Source organism: Rana temporaria, chromosome 10 (assembly GCF_905171775.1).
Source record: "Rana temporaria chromosome 10, aRanTem1.1, whole genome shotgun sequence".
Lineage (NCBI taxonomy): Eukaryota > Metazoa > Chordata > Amphibia > Anura > Ranidae > Rana > Rana temporaria.
This window is the reverse complement of record NC_053498.1, coordinates 123,161,410-123,179,973: the sequence shown is the minus strand read 5'-3', so window position 1 is coordinate 123,179,973 and position 18,564 is coordinate 123,161,410. Positions and strand designations below refer to the sequence as shown.

Here is an 18,564-nt window from a genome sequence, read left to right as displayed (position 1 = left end):
AGGGCCCAGCTCAGAGATTTAATGAAGGTTGAAACAAGGGACATATTCAAAAACGTTAGAAAAGAGAGGTATAAATGGGGGAACAAACCAGGGGAAATATTTAGCAAGAATATCCAGGAAAAAAAAAAAGAAAAACTACATAGAAAAATAAAAAACCAAGACGGCCAAATGAAATATAGACGTCTGAAATTGCTGAGTCCTTTCGGACTTTTTACAGCTCACTATACGCAATAAGAATAAACGAAACTCAAGAGCAGGAAAATATTAGAAAAAAGAAAATTAGGGAATACCTAGAAGAAGTGAAATTACCCAAAATCTCTCAAAACGACATTGAATCCCTGGAGGGCTCCAATAACTCAAGACGAGGTATATGGAGCTTTCCAGGAAACACCGGGTGGTAAGAGGCCCAGGCCCGGATGGTTTGCCGATCATATATTACAAAAAAATTTAAAGAACTCTTGGTCCAGAGATGTGTAATTATTTTATAAAATAGGGGAGGAAGAGGAAATAAGAAAAGATCCCTAATGGCAAATATTACTATTATCCCTAAAACAGGAAAAGATGGAAACTCTGTGTTCTAACTATCGACCAATCGCATTGCTAAATGCAGACTTGAAGGTATATGCGAAAATATTAGCAACCCAGGATAAAAGTTTAATGCCGCAATTAATAAACACCAGACCAGGCAGGTTTCGTAACAGGCAGAGAGGGAAGAGACAATAGCATAAGGACCCTGCTGTTAATGCAACAAGATCCAAAAAAGAAACCCCCAGTCGTACTCATGTCTCTAGATGCCGAAAAAGCATTCGACAGAGTCGACTGGGGGTTTATGATGGAAACCCTACAAAGTATAGGCCTAGGACCAAGGTTCATGAAATGGGTAAAGAATCTATATAGCCACCCGACGGCAAGGGTGAAGGTCAACGGGGGTATGTCGTCTGTGTTCGAAATGAAAAACGGAACCAGACAGGGGTGCCCACTCTCACCTCTCCTATATGTAATAGCTCTGGAACCTTTGTTAGCAAAAATCCGGGAAAACCCGGAAATAGGGGGGGTGAGAGTGGGAGATGAAGAACACAAGGTGGCGGCATACGCAGACGACATACTCCTATATCTGACCAAACCTAGGGTGTCCCTCCCAAATATCATAAAGGAAATAAAAAGATACGGTGAACTTTCAAATTTTAAAATAAACCCGATAAAAACAGTTATTTTGAATCTGGGGATAGATAAAAAAGAAGCTGAAGAACTACAGAAAGAGTTCCCATTTACATGGGAAAAAGAAGCTATAACGTATTAGGAATAAAAATTACATCAAGATTTGAAAAACTATACTCGGTTAATTTTGTCCCCCTAATTAATGAAATTAACCAAGACCTGAAAAATCTTGCAAAAAAACACATTTCTTGGATAGGTAAGATCAATGCGTTTAAAATGATGATATTAACCGAAGATTATATATAAACTTCAAATGCTCCCAATAAAAATACCGCAAAGTTTTTTTAAAGTAATCAAAACAGTAATCTTAAAATACATATGGACAGGTAAAAAGGCCTAGATTAAGGTTACTCATTGTTGAGCATGAAAAAAAAAGGAGGGGGGTTGGGGCTCCCTGATATAAAAGATATTACTCTGCTGTTAATTTAGCTAGGTTGGTTGAATGGTCAAATATATACACAAAAAAAAAAATGGGTTCGAATGGAAGAAATATTAAGTAGCACACAATTAAATAGAAATGTATGGATACCACCTAAAATGAGGGAATTGGGCACAAATACACATAGTATTACAAGGAATGTACTCAGAATATGGGACACAATATTTAGACGGGAAAAATGGGAGTATAACTCTCCATTGATTCCTTTAGTAGGCACAAATTTCTTTCCACCAGGAAATGGAACACGTTTTGGAAAGCTACTGGGGGAAAAAAAATTAAAAGATATAGTCACACGGGGGAAAATTAAATTAAGACAAGATATAAAGATAGGAGAAGGGGAACACATGATGAGTGAATGGGAGTATATGCAGTTAAAACACTTTGTGAGCACATTACCACAACCAATTAGGGAAGACAAGACACTACACCCAATAGAAAAAATTTGTAATATGGATAAGCCCCTGATACATGGTATATCAAAGACATACGGGATACTAACGGAGCTTGAGTCCCAGGAAACTCTCCCCTTTTTAGAAAAATGGGAAAACGACTTGGGTAAAAGGATTGATAAACAACAAATGATAGGTGCAGTATACAATCATGCCTCTGACAACATCACCATCGAAGCAAACTACAAATGTATGGTCCGATGGCACTTGACCCCATCGAGAATGAGCAAGATCCACCCAAACAACTCAGAGTTATGTTGGAGAGACTGTAAGCAAAAAGGAACAACTATGCATATATGGTGGGACTGCCCGAGAGTGCAAGAATACTGGAAAGAAATTTTGGAATATATCGCAGAAATAACGGGGGAGAGGATTCTTTGCAGCCCACTGACCTGTATGTTTCACGCAACTGAAAAAAACAAAAAAACAGTATGGAACAACGTTGGTCCCAGTGCTACTAAATGCAGCGAAGGCTCTGATTCCAAAGAACTGGCTACACCCAAAGAGGCCAACAATTAAAGAGTGGATAGAAAGGGTGGAATATATAGAAGAGATGGAGTATCTTGCCTGTAGAGAGACAGGCGGCGAAGATAAATATAGAGTGGTGTGGGAAAAATGGAAAGTGTTCAAATCTACAGAAAAGTTTGCCCAGGGAATGGCAGAAGCAGATAGGAGAGAAACCAAATAGAAGACAATATGGCACACAGATCTAGGGAGAGGGGGGAAAGGGGGGAGGATAAGAGGGGGGGAAGGGGGGAAAGGGGGAAGGGGGGGAGGAAAGAGGGGAAAAAAAAAAAAAAAAAAAAAAAAAAAAGGGGGGATAGTCACTTATAATAGTAAGCAATTCAGCCAGACTGGTTAATCGGTAAAAGGGTAATTAATGGTTTAAAAATGCCAAGCTTACAATTGTACAGAAGAAAATAAACTCAAACAAATAAATAAATCTCACGAATGATGCAAAGCCACAAGAGATACGTTATGGGCGGTCGAACCGTGAGCTTGTCTCGCTGCTAAAATGTGAGCAGAGTCTGACGTGGAAAAAAAAAAGAAAAAAAAAAAAAAAAAAAAAAAAAAAAAAAAAAGAACACGATAGAACAGCAGGGGAGATCGTTATACTAACGTCAGATAGTACAGCAGCCCCTCCCCTGAGCGTACAGTTTTTTTCTTAATGAAAAAAAACCTACTAGTGTGTACTAGGCTTTAGACCGTAGCATTGTCAGTCTGGGAGGGGGGGGGGGGGTACTAGACTAGCAGATTTTGATGGACTTGACTAAAGCCGGTCATAGACGGATCTAAATTTGGCTGGTTCAATTGGACAAATTTCAATCCATCTATGGGCAGGCTGGTGGTACTGAAGTTGATCCATCGATCGATCTCAGTACAACCAGCCTGTTTATTTTTTTTGTTTGATCACTGCAGACAGCTGGCAGTAAAGATTATTGTAATCTGAAGGCTAGAAAACCTCCTGCTGTCAGAATACAATAGCGCAGTGGAGGATTTGCCTTCATCAAGTGATCTTCTTTCCCATAAAACAATGTCGAAGAAAATAAAGTTGCATAATGGCTAAAGATGAGTCAGCTTGGAAATTCCAAAGGTCACAGGTAAAACGCACACCTACAACTACCTAGTGTTCTTAATTATAACAAATGTCTGAAAATCATCAGCCTTTCAGAAATACTGTACATTCCATTGACATTCTTGTACCTCCAACGGACAAGCATAACCGCAGGTTTATGAATCTTAGCTTCTGCGTTTGCGCTTCCACAAATGGGTTTTATAGGAACAGAATTTTTTAATAAAATCTTTTCCCTCTGCTGGATCTGTGCTCTCAATTATATATAGTGATTAGCATCTCATTTTATAACAGTATCCTCTTTTTCCGTTAGAGGAAAGATCTACTCCACCCAAAGCTGATCATGCTCAATAGAAATATACTGTATATACAAATGTAAGCATTGCCTTCCCAGGGATTGGGAAGTGCCTATCAGTACAACCAGCCTCTTGGGTTTCGCTTGTGAGATCACTGCCAGCAACTATAGCCGCCAACAGCAATCATTGTATTATGATGGCGGGGAAGCCTCCCGCTGTTAAAACACAATAGTGCAGCTTTTGGCAGGCTATACATTATGGGGGTGATTCACAGAGAGTTAGGCCGGCGTATCAGTAGACACGCCGACCTAACTCGGAATCTACGCCGACGCAAATTTAAGCGTATTCTGGAAACCAGATACGCTTAAATTAGGCTCAGATACGAGCGGCGTAAGTGTCTTACACCTAAAACCACGTCGAAACCAATAGGACCGTGCGGCGTACTTTGCCGCAATGCACACTGGGACATGTACACGGACGGCGCATGCGCCGTTCGTAAAATACGTCAATCACCCCCCATTGACATAAAACACGCCCCCTCAGTCGAATTTTAATTAGGCGCCCTTACGCCCGCCCGATTTACGCTACGCCGCCGTAACTTAGCAGGCAAGTACTTTGTGAATCATGTACTTGCCTTGCTAACTTACGGCGGCGTAGTGTAAACACGATACACTACGTCGCCGCAAAGTTAAGGCGCTCTACTTGAATCTAGCTATATGCAATTTTCTTTCCATCAACCATGGGTTGAAGGAAAGAAAATTGCTTTATTTATACAATCAACACAGCAGTGCTAATTTTTAACATACATTTTCAATTTAGTTTTAGTCTTTTGACTAAAATGCAATTTTAGTTGTATTTTAGTCATCTGAGTTGTTTTAGTTTTGCTTTAGTCGACTAAAATCTCCAGTACATTTTAGTCAACTAAAATTTTATGGGTTTGGTTAAAGGGGTTGTATCGGTTCATTTTTTTTTTTTTTTTAAATAACAAGCATGTTATACTTACCTCCACTGTGCAGTTCGTTTTGCACAGAGTGGCCCCGATCCTTCGGTTCTGGGGTCCCTCGGCGGCTGTCTTGGCTCCTCCCTGTAATAGCTAACCCCCCCTCTGGGAAGCGCTTTCCCAAGGGGGTTAGCTTGCTCCCTGTCATACATGCTGCGTCCATAGACACAGAGTGTATATGACTCGGTCCCGCCCCCCCCCCCCCCCCCGGTGGCCGCTTCATTGGATTTGATTGACAGCAGCGTGAGACAATGGCTGCGCTTCTATCAATCTATCTAATCAACGGACAGACCGTGGAGAAGAGGATGCGTACAGCAGGCGAACGGGCTTAGGTAAGTATACGGGGGGCTGGGGAGGGGCCGCCAATGAAAGGTGGTTTTTTACCTTAATGTATAGGATGCATTAAAGGGGTTGTAAAGACAAAAATATTTTCCTCTTAAAATAAAGTCTGACAGTAGCTGATAAAGTAAAAAGTAATGTTTTGCATTATAACTAGTTTGATACCTGTTGAAATCGAGCTGTTTTATTCACCTCCGTCACTCCTGAATCATTATTCTCACTGACTTCCTGGTTTGCGGTGCGCATTCATTCTTGCTACATCACGGCCTAATGGGAACTACAGTTCCCATTAGGCTTAGCCTCCATGCCTGTGAGAGATAAGAGAGCATCTTCACACAGGGCTGTAGTCATAGGGAGGGGGTGAGCACATTCTGCTTTCCACCATGCAAAACAGCTCAGATGATGGTGGAAAGCAAGAAGAGGAGAGACAGGAAATGGCATTTTCAAACCTGGATTACTGTATTTTGGAGGTCAAAAGGAAAAACGACGTAAGTGATATTTAAATGCTCTAGCTTACAGCAATCAATTGATCTAATAAAAAACAAACCTTTAGTGTTCCTTTAAGGTGAAAAAACACAAACCTTTACAACACCTTTAACCACTTTCTTACTGGGCACATATACCCCCTTCCTGCCCAGGCGAAATTTCAGCTTTCGGCACTGTCACGCTTTGAATGACAATTGCGCGGTCTTGCGACGTGGCTCCCAAACAAAATTGAAGACCTTTTTTTCCCACAAATAGAGCTTTCTTTTGGTGGTATTTGATCACCTCTGCGGTTTTTATTTTTGCGCTATAAACAAAAATAGAGCGTCAATTTTGAAAAAAAACACAATATTTTTTAGTTTTTGCTATAATACATATCCAATTTGAAAAAATTTTAGTCCGATACGCATTCTTCTACGTATTTTTGGTAAAAAAAAAAAAAAAATCACAAAAAGCGTATAGTGATTGGTCTGCGCAAACGTTATAACGCCTACAAAATAGGGGATAGAGTTATTATTATTTTTTTGTATTATTATTATTTTTTTTACTAGTATTTACTGCGATTTTTGTCACGACTGATATTACGGCAGACACATAGGACACTTTGACACATTTTTGGGTCCATTCACATTTTTACAGCGAACAGTGCTATAAAAATGCACTGGTTTACTCCTATAAATTGTGACTGAGCAGGGAGCGGGATAACACTAGGGGGCATCAAGGGGTTTAATATGTAACAGGACATGGGATCTGACTGCCCTTCGCGGGGTGACTGGCGGACATCGCGGCCGCCAGGGCACGCGGCCATCAGCACCTGTGTGACGCGGCGGGCGCGCACTCGCGCCCCCCAGCTGGAGGCCGTATAAGACGGCCTCCCGGCAGATTAAAGCCACCTTGCGGCCATATATATGTCAGCCGCAGGGTGGGAAGTGGTTCAATTTTAATTTTTTCTTTAGAACTGCCAAACATAATATACTCCTGGAGTAAAAATCTAAGAACATGTTTATCCCTTTCCCGCCGAGCGTACGCATATATGCGTCCTCGGCTTTCGGGAGTTATACCGGGATGATGCCCGCAGCTGCAGGCATCATCCCAGTACCGTTGTTTATAGCCGGCGATTGGCTATCCAGGCACAACAACCGATGCGCTCAGTTGTTATGCCGGTGGAGTGGGAGGGCCCCCCCCCTCCCGCCGCCTCTCTGACCGGGCCTCCGATCCCTCCATAAAGAGTACCTGTCACCACCTATTACTGTCACAAGGGATGTTCACAATAAAAGTGATAAAAAAAAACACAATTTAATATTATAAAAATAAATAAAATAAATAAGAAAAAAAACATTTAACGCGCCTACCTCCCCGCGAGCTTGCGCAACAATGAAAACGCATACGGAAGTCACGCCCGCATAGGAAAACGGTGTTCAAATCACAAAATCACACATGTGAGGTATCGCCCGCAATCGTCAGAGCAATAATTCTAGCACTAGAGCTCCTCTGTAACTCTAACCTGGTAACCATGAAAAAAAGTTTAAAGTGTCGCCTATGGAGATTTTTAGGTACCATAATTTGTCGCCATTCCACGAGTGTGTGCAATTATAAAGTGTGACATGTTTGGTATCTATTTACTCAGCGTAACATCATCTTTCACATTATACAAAACATTTGGGCGAACTTCACCTTTTCATTTTTTTTAATTCATGAAAGTAAATTTTTCCCAAAAAGTTGCGTTTAAAACACCACTGCACAAATACCGTGTGACATAAAATATTGCAACAATCACCATTTTATTCTCTTCTAAAAATATATATATATATAATGTTTGGGGGTTCTAAGTAATTTTCTAGCAAAAAATACGGATTTTAACTTGTAAACACCAAATGTCAGAAATAGGCTTAGTCATGAAAGGGTTATTATTTATGTTATTAAAGTGGAGGTTCACCCTAAAAACAAGTATATACCATTCAATCCAGCATACTGCGCCGACATGTACAGTATGCTGGGTTTTTTTTTTCGGTTTACATACCGTAGTATAGGTATTTTCCCCCCGGCTTCCGTGTAGTGAATCCCGCGGGAGTGGGCGTTCCTATACAGAGACTAAGTGATTGACGTATGACAAAAGCTTCACCCCCGGTGCAAAAGGCACGTCACCAAAAAAGCCGAACGTCGGTGCGCAGGTGCCGTATAGAGCCGACTCGCAGTTCGGCTTCTTTCGGAAACTGGTGACATGCATTATGCGCCGGGGGTGAAGCTTTTGTCATACGCCAAGGAGGAAAGAAAAAGTAAAAACTATTTCATGAAAAATAGATTTCAAGGCTAAAGGAGATAGATGTCTAATTTTGGAGAAAGCTACCTGCCGATTATCAGCCCTGGACGATCATCCACAGGAAGGGCTGCATTCACACCTGGGTGTTTTGTAGCTTGAAGTTTGAAACTCAAAGGCGCTAAACAAGCAAAATCCTATTGATTTCAGTGGCCCCTGTTAACATCTGAGCGTGAACGGGCTATTGAGATGAATGGAGTTTTGCTTGTTGAGTGTCTTTGAGCTTCAAGCTGCAAAATGCTCAGGTTTGACACTTATTATTATTATTATTTAAAGGAACTTATATAGCGCCGCCGATTTACGCAGCACTTTACATATACAGTGTACATTCACGTCAGTCCCTACCCTCAAGGAGCTTACAATCTAAGGTCCCTAACTTGCATTTATATACTAGGGCCAATTTAGACAGAAGCCAATTAACCTACCAGCATGTCTTTGGAGTGTAGGAAGAAACCGGAGTACCCGGAGGAAACCCACGCAGGCACAGGGAGAACATGCAAACTCCAGTCAGGTGTTGTCGTGGTTGGGATTCGAAACAGTGACCCTTTTTACTGCTAGGCGAGAGTGAATGTAACCTAATAGTTTTATTAGTGATTAAATGGAACCCTGCTGGATCTCCCGCAGCTAATCACGAAGGTGTCCATTCACAAGTGTTAATAGGGCCTTAAAAAGAATAAAAACGGTTTTATTTTGCAATAAAAGTTCATACGCCAAGGTACATTGTTTTTTGTACCAACTGAAAAAACAAATAGGAAATCACATTAAATGTGTCCACAGAAAATACTAGTTGGCACACTTTTGTTGACTTTATCAAGCCATTAAGTCTTTTGTGTCTATACATGTTTTACATTTACACAAAACAAACTGTACTTGGCAAGATAGCAATACAGTATGTCCACAGTTAATTGCTTACCTATAAAACCTGTACTAACATTCTGTAAATACTCAAGCAAGTCATACATTAGACAATTTTCTCTCCTTCAACTATGGGTTGAATGAATGAAAATTGCTTGATTCCCTCATCAATACAGTCAGTATTATTGGGGGAATCCCTCCCACTGGGTTTTTGTGTTCTGCCGGTGGAGAGCCTTCCACACACAGTGGCGTCTCCAGCTTTCATATTTAGGGGGGGGCACATGGGGGGACAGGGAAAAAAATAGGGGGGCCAAATATAAAATGCAATTTTATATATATATACAGTATATATATATAAAATCTCCTGGGGGCCCTTTACTACGATCCCACAACGGGTCCTTTTACATGTTCTGCAGTGAGCTCCCTTCCTACTATACTGGGCCCCCAGGGTGGCAGGAAAACAAGAGATATATGTCACCAGCACACCAAGAAAATATAAGGGTCCAAAGCAGTGGGAGAACTTTCATTGTTGCAAAGGTTGTCTTGCCACCGGGCCCTGGTGTTCTGCCACTGTGGGGTTCCCCAGCTGTCCTGTCCCTGCTATTGACAGCGCTGGTCTGGCGTCTGTCTCCTTGGCAGCGGCGGCAGTCTATTAGGACCTAGTGCTGGTGACATTATGGGTGCATGCAGGGGAAGGCTGGCACTATTGGTTATAGAGAGCCGAGCCCCCAGCTGGTCACCTAGCAGCAGTAATGCTGTATAACCTTCTCTGTTGACATGCTGATCGGGATGTGATCCAGGTGATGCTCCCAGTCAGATCTAATAAACACAATATTTATTAGCATCAAGAGTACAACCACATATATATATATAATCAAACGTATGTTCCGCAGCCGTGTGGGCTCTATGCCTGTAAAGTGTGGGCTTTGATCAATAAAATCTCTGATATTTATGACTAGGATTTGACTAAGAGCATCACCTGGATTGCATCACGATCAGCATGTCAGAGAAGCGCCACTGCTGCTAAGCAACCTGCAGGGAGCTCAACTGTCTACAACCAATAGAGATGGGCTCGGGTGTGTTTGAAATCCCACATGCCCGATCCCGCCAGGAAGCCGACACTCCACAGCGCTAATCACAGGCAGTGAGACATTTCCTGATCTGTGCAGCTGCGGACCGGGAAATGTCTCACTGCCTGTGATTAGCGCTGTGCAGTGTGGGCTTCCTGGCAGGCTCTGGCATGTGGAATTTTGAACATGCCCAGCCCATCTCTAACAACAAATTGTGCTGGCCCTCCTGTACATCAGCCATGGGTTCCAATGTCCTGCCGCCGCTGCCATGGAGACAGAGACCAGCGCTGTGAATAGCCGGGACAGGACAGTAACTCTGGTTGTTCCAGCACTGGTCCACACTGGGACGATTCCCCCATCCACCTAGTAATGTGTAGATGGGGAAATTGGATCATTTCTTTTTTTTTTATTCAACCTAATAGTTGAATGAAAAAAAGTGATCAATGTATGGGCTGCCTAAGAGCTAAGGAAAAAACCCCAGGCCATAGACAGTTTAAAATCTCAGCTGTTCAGCAGGAACTGGCTGAGATTTGAACCATTAATGAGCAGATTCTCTTATGATTATCACCAGTGGTTTGCTGTATAGAATACAATTGCTGGGCAGAGGGATATTCCCGTCAGCACTGTTTGTGTTGATGGGGAATCATGCAAGTTTCTTTCCTGCAATCTGTGGATGTAGGAAAAAAATTTGCATTGTATATTACCTGCCTAACTAAAAGTGAAAGTGTAACAGAATGGCCCGTGACACCCAGAGACTTTTGAAGGATGGGGTTTACTCCTGTGCCAGCGTCACTATGCCCTTTTGGGCATAGGGTGACTGAGAAATGATAATTATAAATTACATGAGATGGGACATTACTGATAATTCATGTATTGCAGGATATCTTGAAATATTACAAGTTGTTAAAGTCTGACTCTGACAGGTCAATAGAGTGTTTTCATTCAATGTGGGGACACATGCTTTTGAGGTGTTAATTGAGTCTGCTCCTAGACATTCCTTTGTGTGATGCTAATACTGTTTTGTGTCCATTGTGCTAATTAGGTCTGCTCCTAAGACCTGTTCATTGTGTATGCTAATGACACTGTTAAGATGTGGAATGTGACTTGTCAAGCTGTAGTAATTAACCCCTCTAAATGCGGAGCCAGACCGTCTGGGTAATAAGTAGTAATTAACTCATTGGAATGTTATTATCTAAAAGAATGTGTATGAAGCCCCCCATTGTGTGATGTGTGGGTGGAGTGTGTCTTTGTCCCTGTGATTAACTGTAACATGCTTGTACTGTATATAACAAAGCTAAGTTACCATTAAAGGATTCATTCATTCATTTTGGAGCCAGTACCAGAGCTTGTTTTGTCTCGTTTTTTCTGGGAAATGAAATGGGTCGTGTCTGATGTCTGTCGGACTGTCGGATAACCTGTCGTGGGGCGATGGATTGGAATATCGTAAACGGTGGTGACCGTTACAGAAAGTAAATTGTGAATGTCTTGAAAGAACAGGAGAGGGGGAGGGAGACAGATGGGGGAGAGAAGGGATAGAGATAATGCAGTTCAGTGATTACAGTGTACTGCAGTCTGCAGTGCACACACATACCCACGGTCCAGGCTAGAATCTCAGGCATCATTCACACACATGCTGCTGATTTTCATATTTCCTGAACACACATCCCCTCTCTTCAGATACAGCACACCGAGATAGTGTGGGCGGGACTGAAAGGAGAAAGAGGAGGAGCTTTATTCCTCCCTGCTCGTATGTGAGGAGAGTGGGGGGGGGGGGGTGGCTAGACTCGCTGGGCTGTAAAAGAGTGTCATAGACTGACACTTGGCTCAGCTTGCAGTCACCACTCTCGGAATTTACAGGCTGGTTCTCCTGTCCTAAGGACGGGAGAAATCAGTCTGTTTTTTCAGTAACTGAGATGAAGGCTTGGCCCCCCTCCCCCACAGTGCTCATGGAGTCCTTTCTGCAACTCGCTCTTCTCCGTGCCAATGAGGATGCAGGGGAAGGAGCAGATCGGGTGGCTGTGGTTGTGTGAACGCTCGCATTATGCAGTGTCAGCGAGCAGAGGGAGGGGGGAGGAATGCCCTGCAGAGCTGACTGGGGACGCTCTCCCTCTCAGGATAGACTGTTACTCCAGCGGCGGCCCAAAAAAAAAAAAAAGCAAAAAAAAAAAAAAAAAATTTTTTTTTTTGGGGGGGCACATGGTGGGGCACAACATAATGTTGGGGGGGTCAGGGCCCCCTCTGGCCCCCCCCTAGAGACGCCTCTGTCCACACAGGCAGAAAACCATGATCACCATTGGCAGCTATAGGCGCCGGCAGTGATCGGGCACAGAAAACCCAGACTAGCTGCTTGTACCTGAATAAGGAGTTAAGGACTATGCCAGGTGGCACTAGTATCCTATTCAAAGCAAGTGGGCTACATGTTACTGTGTATGTAGAACATAATGGATCTGCACATACACAATGTACAGTAGCTTTCCTTTGTAATGACAAGGTAGCAACAGGAAGTCTGTGTCTGCCGCTAAATAGAGGTAAAACACATACAAGCCCAATAAAATGCCACAATCAATACTTTGAGGTTTGTTCTCAGGAGAGTGCAATTCTGACAGTCTTTCTAATTCATACTGTTATCGTTTTTTGTTTTTTTTTCTAATTTCTATATTTTTTTTGTTTTTTTCGCAATTTGTCTATCTTTCCCCAAACCAGTCAGTAATTTATGGCAACCTAAACTTTAAGTAACCCATTATTCTCCAGGGAGGCAAACTGGAAAAGTGATGCTAGGTTAATTTTAGGTGACTATTTTTTTTATCTCAGCAACCTCCCAACAATTCAAAATTTCAATGGAGCAAGTTTCCATGTTATCACTCAGACACCTTTCAGGTGCTTTTGCACTAAACATAGGGGAGGTGCAAAAAGTCCTGCAAGAAGCATCTTTGGGGTAATGTTTGGAGCGATTTAAAATGCTCCTTTCCATTAAAATTAATGGAAAGTGACCTTAAAGGGTAAGTTCAAGTTTACAGAAAGATCTGTAAGGTGAACTTATAAAGGACCCTCCTACTCACATTAGTTTTATTTAATTTTTTTTTCTTTATTTTCACCAATTGATTCTGCTAGTAACACACTACCCGTCCTAGGGTGACATTAGTTACTTGCAATGCAATATCTATGGAGGAGCAGTGTTGTCACCCCAGGACAGAAATACAGAATATTTCTCCTCACCCCTGTTGTCCTCAGAGAACTGGGAACAATTGTAACCAATAAGAATACAGCACAGAAAAAAAGCACAGGAACTTATTTTACTGGGTCTGTGGGAGGATCAACAAAGTATTTTTTTACACTTATTGTACAGATACCATTTAAGGCTCAGGAGTGCAGTATTTTCAATATAAAATCAATAACACGGGGTCATGGCCTCAAACTAACTTTAAAAGTATTATTTTACTGAAAGGGTAGTTAATGCTTGGAAAAAAAAACTTCCAGCAGAGGTAGTGAGACAGTCAACAGTAAATGGCTTCAAACATGCTTGAGACAAACATAGATCTAGGCACAAAAAATCATATTACAAAAAAGATAATAAAAAAAAAAAAATACAAAAACAGGTAGACTCATGTGTTTCACTCAGCCTTTTTTTCCTGCCGTCACTGTTTTATGTTTCTAAAATATTTTTACTGGTATATTGAGAAAATGCAAATGGAGCAAATAAAAGAAATTCATCGCTAGGTGTAACATATATTTTAAGAGCAAAAGAAGGAGCATACAGGTAAGACAATACAGATAGAATACAAACTGCTGACTGGTAAGAATGAACGTATAAAATCCCATTTCTCAGCAAGGTAGAAAATACAGTACATGCTAATAGAAACTAGGTTTGTGTATTTATATGCATCTAATAGCAATTAATAGCTTTCTTCTATTAAATGTGCTTTCCGTTTTAACTGATAATTATAGTAATTAGTCTAAGTCTACTTATTCAGATCCTTTTTTCCCCCAATAGAAAACGTTATCGGTAAAAGGAAAAAATGCACATTACAAATCGTAATACAAAAGAGAAAATGACAAAGTATTGATTGGTTGTAGGGAGCAGCTCTCATTTAGTAGAATTCTATAGAAGTAATTTAATCCGTTTAAAAGTACACATCTAAGTTAATATTTAGTGAACAATGATATTTATAAAAGTTAAACATTAATTATACAATCAACTTATAGGAATTTAGAATTTCACTGAAACTACATTAAAAGGATATGGAGAGCCCAGATACTTGATAAATGTTTCAAACAAGCTCACTGCATATTCTCTAGAAATAGATCTGAGGTGTCGATTTATGCGCTTTCAACGTTGACAAGTTTGAAGCCAGGTACCAAATAATGTTTACATTAGACCTGCGCCCACTTCAAAATGAAATCCATAAAAGCATGTACAGTACCAAATTCAGTTGACCGATAAGTCATTGCCTATGAAGACTTGCTACGTTTATTGTTTGCTTGGAGACTGTGTAACCTCTAAATGCTAACTGAACAAGAATGTAATTTGTGAGTGAGGGGTAGGTTTTGTACTCAAATTACAAGTTTATGGTTCTAAGTAAGACAGACAAACTCTGAAAAGGTCATAATATGTATATATGACAAAGAATACCAATTTCCCATCCAAGTGACTGAATGAGAAGCACTTACCGACTGCCTTGAAGTAATATATATTGTCAGTGATTTGGCTCAGCAGTTTGTGAATTTGGCTATATGGTGCTTCCTAAGTTGTAAATTTGGGCTGTTAGTTTAGCTAATCATAATTGCTCTGCAACAAAGGAAGCCTAGATAAGGAGACCTTTTCCTTAGCAAACAAAGAAAAGGAATGTTTTAAGCTGGCCATAGATGGTTTTCATCTATGGGCAGGCTGATTGTATTAAAGTCGTTCTATTAATTGATTTTGGTACAACATGCTGGATTTCTACATGCGACTATTGCCACCAGCTATAGCCACTAGCGATAATCACTGCGTTCTCCCAGCAGGGATGGCCGATTACTGGGCCCACAAAATGTTCCTATGCCTTGATGAAGGGGGTGGATTTAAAACCCCCAAAACACTTTGGGCCAGATCCAGAGAGAATTACATCCGCGCAGCGTATCAGAGATACGCTACGCCGCCGTACCTTACCTGGCGGAATTTTGAATCCTCAACGATTTCACGCCGTAAGTTACGGCGGCGTAGTGTATTTCTGGTGGCGGAATTCAAATCGGCGATTAGGGGGAGTGATTCATTTAAATGAAGCGCGTCCCCCGCGGCCGAATGAACTGCGCATGCGCCGTCCCGAAATTTCCCGCCGTGCATTGCGCTAAATGACGTCGCTAGGACGTCATTTTTTTAACTTAGTGGTGAGTTAACGTCATCCCTATTCCACGGACGACTTACGCAAAAAAAATAAAAATTCAAATTTTGACGCGGGAACGACGGCCATACTTAACAAGGCAAGTCTATCTATACGCCGCAAAATACCAGCTTTAACTATACGCCGGAAAAAGCTGACTACAGACGACGTTAGAAAATGCGACGGCCGCGCGTACGTTGGTGGATCGTCGTAACTCGCTAATTTGCATACCCGACGCGGAAAACGACGCAAACTCCACCCAGCGGTCGCCGAAGTATTGCATCTAAGATCCGAAGGCGTACAAAGCCGTACGCCTGTCGAATCTTACCCAGATGCCGACGTATCTTGTTTTGAGGATTCAAACTAAAGATACGACGCGGGAAATTTGAAAGTACGCCGGCATATCAGATACGCCGGCGTACTTGCTCTGTGGATCTGCCCCTTTGGCTTTATAAACAATCTGTAAAAACAAAAAAAAAGGGATTTTTAATACAGCTTACCTGTAAAATCCTTTTCTTGGAGTACATCACGGGACACAGAGCGGCATATTCATTACTATATGGGTTATATGGAGTACCTTCAGGTGTTGACACTGGCAATCTCAAACAGGAAATGCCCCTCCCTATATAACCCCCTCCCATAGGAGGAGTACCTCAGTTTTGTAGCAAGCAGTATGCCTCCCAAAATGGTCCCCAAAAAGAGGGGTGGGAGCTCTGTGTCCCGTGATGTACTCCAAGAAAAGGATTTTACAGGTAAGCTGTATTAAAAATCCCTTTTTCTTTATCGTACATCACGGGACACAGAGCGGCATATTCATTACTATATGGGATGTCCCAAAGCAATGCTCACAATGAGGGGAGGGAGAACATCTCCAAGACAAAAGGATTTAATTTAGAGAAATACTCAAATCATAATAAATCCAACTTAGTTGAGAAAAATAATCTTAAATTTTAAATTTAACTCAAAAAAGAGGAGCCCCCGGAATCCGAGGGTCTCAAACTGCAGCCTGCAGCACTGCCTGCCCAAAGGCTGTATCAGTATTCCTTCTTACGTCCAACTGGTAGAATTTTGTAAACGTGTGGACAGAAGACCAGGTTGCCGCCTTGCAAACTTGAGCCATAGAGATCTGGTGGTGTGCTGCCCAGGAGGCGCCCATGGCCCTAGTAGAATGAGCCTTTAATGATACTGGAGGAGGCAACCCTTTCAAGCCATAGGCCTGAGTGATTAATTGCTTAATCCACCTAGAAATGGTGGACTTTGCAGCTGCCTGCCCCTTCTTGGGCCCATCCGGTAATATGAACAGCACATCTGTTTTCCGGATCTTCTTTGTAGCTTTAAGATAGGCCTTCATGCCCTGACGATATCAAAGGTATGCAGCAACCCTTCCTTTCTGGAAGTAGGTTTAGGGAAGAAGGATGGTAATACCAAATCCTGGTTCAAATGAAAACTGGATATAACCTTCGGTAGGAAGGAAGGATGAGGGCGGAGAACGACCCTGTCCTTGTGAAAAATAAGATATGGTTCCTTACAGGATAAGGCCGCCAGTTCCGATACTCTTCTTGCGGAAACTATGGCGACCAAAAATACTAACTTCCTTGTCAGTAAACCAAAGGAATTTCAGCCAACGGCTCAAACGGTTGTTTCTGTAAACTTGACAGAACAAGGTTTAAATCCCACGGGCAAAGCGGGGATTTAACTGGAGGTTAATACGTAAGACCCCTTGAAGGAAGGTCTAACCAGCGAGTGGGTGGCCAGCGGCCGCTGAAACCACACTGACAGAGCAGAAATCTGTCCTTTGATTGTGCTTAATGCCAATCCTTTATCCACTCCTAGCTGGAGAAAACTTAAAACTCTATCAATGGTGAATTTGCGAGAAAGCCATCGCTTGGACTCACACCAGCCTACATAGGCCTTCCAGACCCTGTAATAAATCACCCTAGAGACCGGTTTCCTGGCTCTGATTAGGGTAGAGATTACTTTCTGAGACAGACCTCTACCCCTGAGAATCAGGGATTCAGCTTCCAGGCCGTCAAATTTAGATGCCGTAAGGCAGGGTGGAGGATCGGACCTTGCGATAGCAGGTCTGGCCGTAGAGGAAGAGTCCAAGGGTCTCCCACTACCATCCTTAAGATTAGTGAGTACCATGCCCTTCTGGGCCATGCTGGAGCTACCAGGATGACTGGTATGTGCTCCACCCGGATCCTGCGCAGCAGGCGGGGTAGTAACTGGAGCGGGGGAAACGCATAAAGAAGTTTGAACTGATGCCAAGGGGTAAACCCAACGCATCGGTTTCCGCAGGCCATCGGATCCCTTGAGCGGGACATGAACCTGTCTAGCTTCTTGTTGAGTCTCGATGCCATGATATCCACGTCCGGCATTCCCCATCTTTGGCAGAGTGCTTGAAAGGTTTGTGGATGCAGAGACCATTCCCCCGGCAATAGAGTCTGGCGCTTAAGAAGTCCGCCTGAAAGTTGTCCACTCCTGGAATGAATATTGCCGATATGCAGGGCACATGAGCCTCTGCCCATAGGAGAATCAAGCTCACCTCTCTCTGAGCGGCTTGACTCCTGGTTCCCCCTTGGTGATTTATGTATGCCACGGCCGTGGCATTGTCTGATTGAATTCTCACCGGGAACCCCTGCAATTTTGACGTCCAAGCCCTGAGGGCTAGTCGAGCAGCTCTGAGCTCCAAGATGTTGTGGGCAACTGCTTCTCTGGCGTTGCCCAAGTACCTTGGCGAGTGCAACCATCCAAAATTGCTCCCCAGCCCGTCAGGCTGGCGTCTGTGGTCACTATCTTCCAAGCCACTGGGCTGAAAGACTTCCCCTTCAGTAGATTCTGAGGGTCTAACCACCAACACAGACTTTGTCGGACTCTTGATGAGAGCGGCAACGGGATATCCAAGGCCTGTGGCCTTCTGCTCCATGCTGACAGGATGGCTGCCTGCAGGATGCGAGTGTGACTCTGGGCGTATGGTACCGCCTCGAATGTGGCCACCATCTTGCCTAGTAACCTCATACATAGGCGAATAGTCGGTTCCTTCTTGCTTAGAACCAGTAGGATTAATTCCTTGATGGCTTTGACCTTCCTCAGAGGTAGAAACACTCTTTGTTGTTCTGTGTCTAATCTCATGCCGAGATATTCCAACTGCCTTGTGGGCAGGAAAGC

At 42.7% G+C, this 18,564-nt stretch overlaps 1 protein-coding gene across 4 annotated transcripts in view; it reads right to left on the bottom strand.

Annotated features, from left to right (window-relative positions):
• Window positions 1-18,564, bottom strand: part of ST3GAL4 (ST3 beta-galactoside alpha-2,3-sialyltransferase 4) — a 229,727-nt gene that overhangs the window by 101,963 nt on the left and 109,200 nt on the right. The window contains exon 1 of one of the 4 annotated variants that reach the window (XM_040326192.1): window positions 14,323-14,526. The exons of the other annotated variants lie outside the window; for them this stretch is intronic. Within the exon in view, the coding sequence (XP_040182126.1) occupies window positions 14,323-14,326 (4 nt within the window). The 5' untranslated portion in view covers window positions 14,327-14,526. Of the gene's footprint in view, window positions 1-14,322; window positions 14,527-18,564 lie in introns of those variants that run through there. 4 annotated transcript variants of the gene reach the window in all.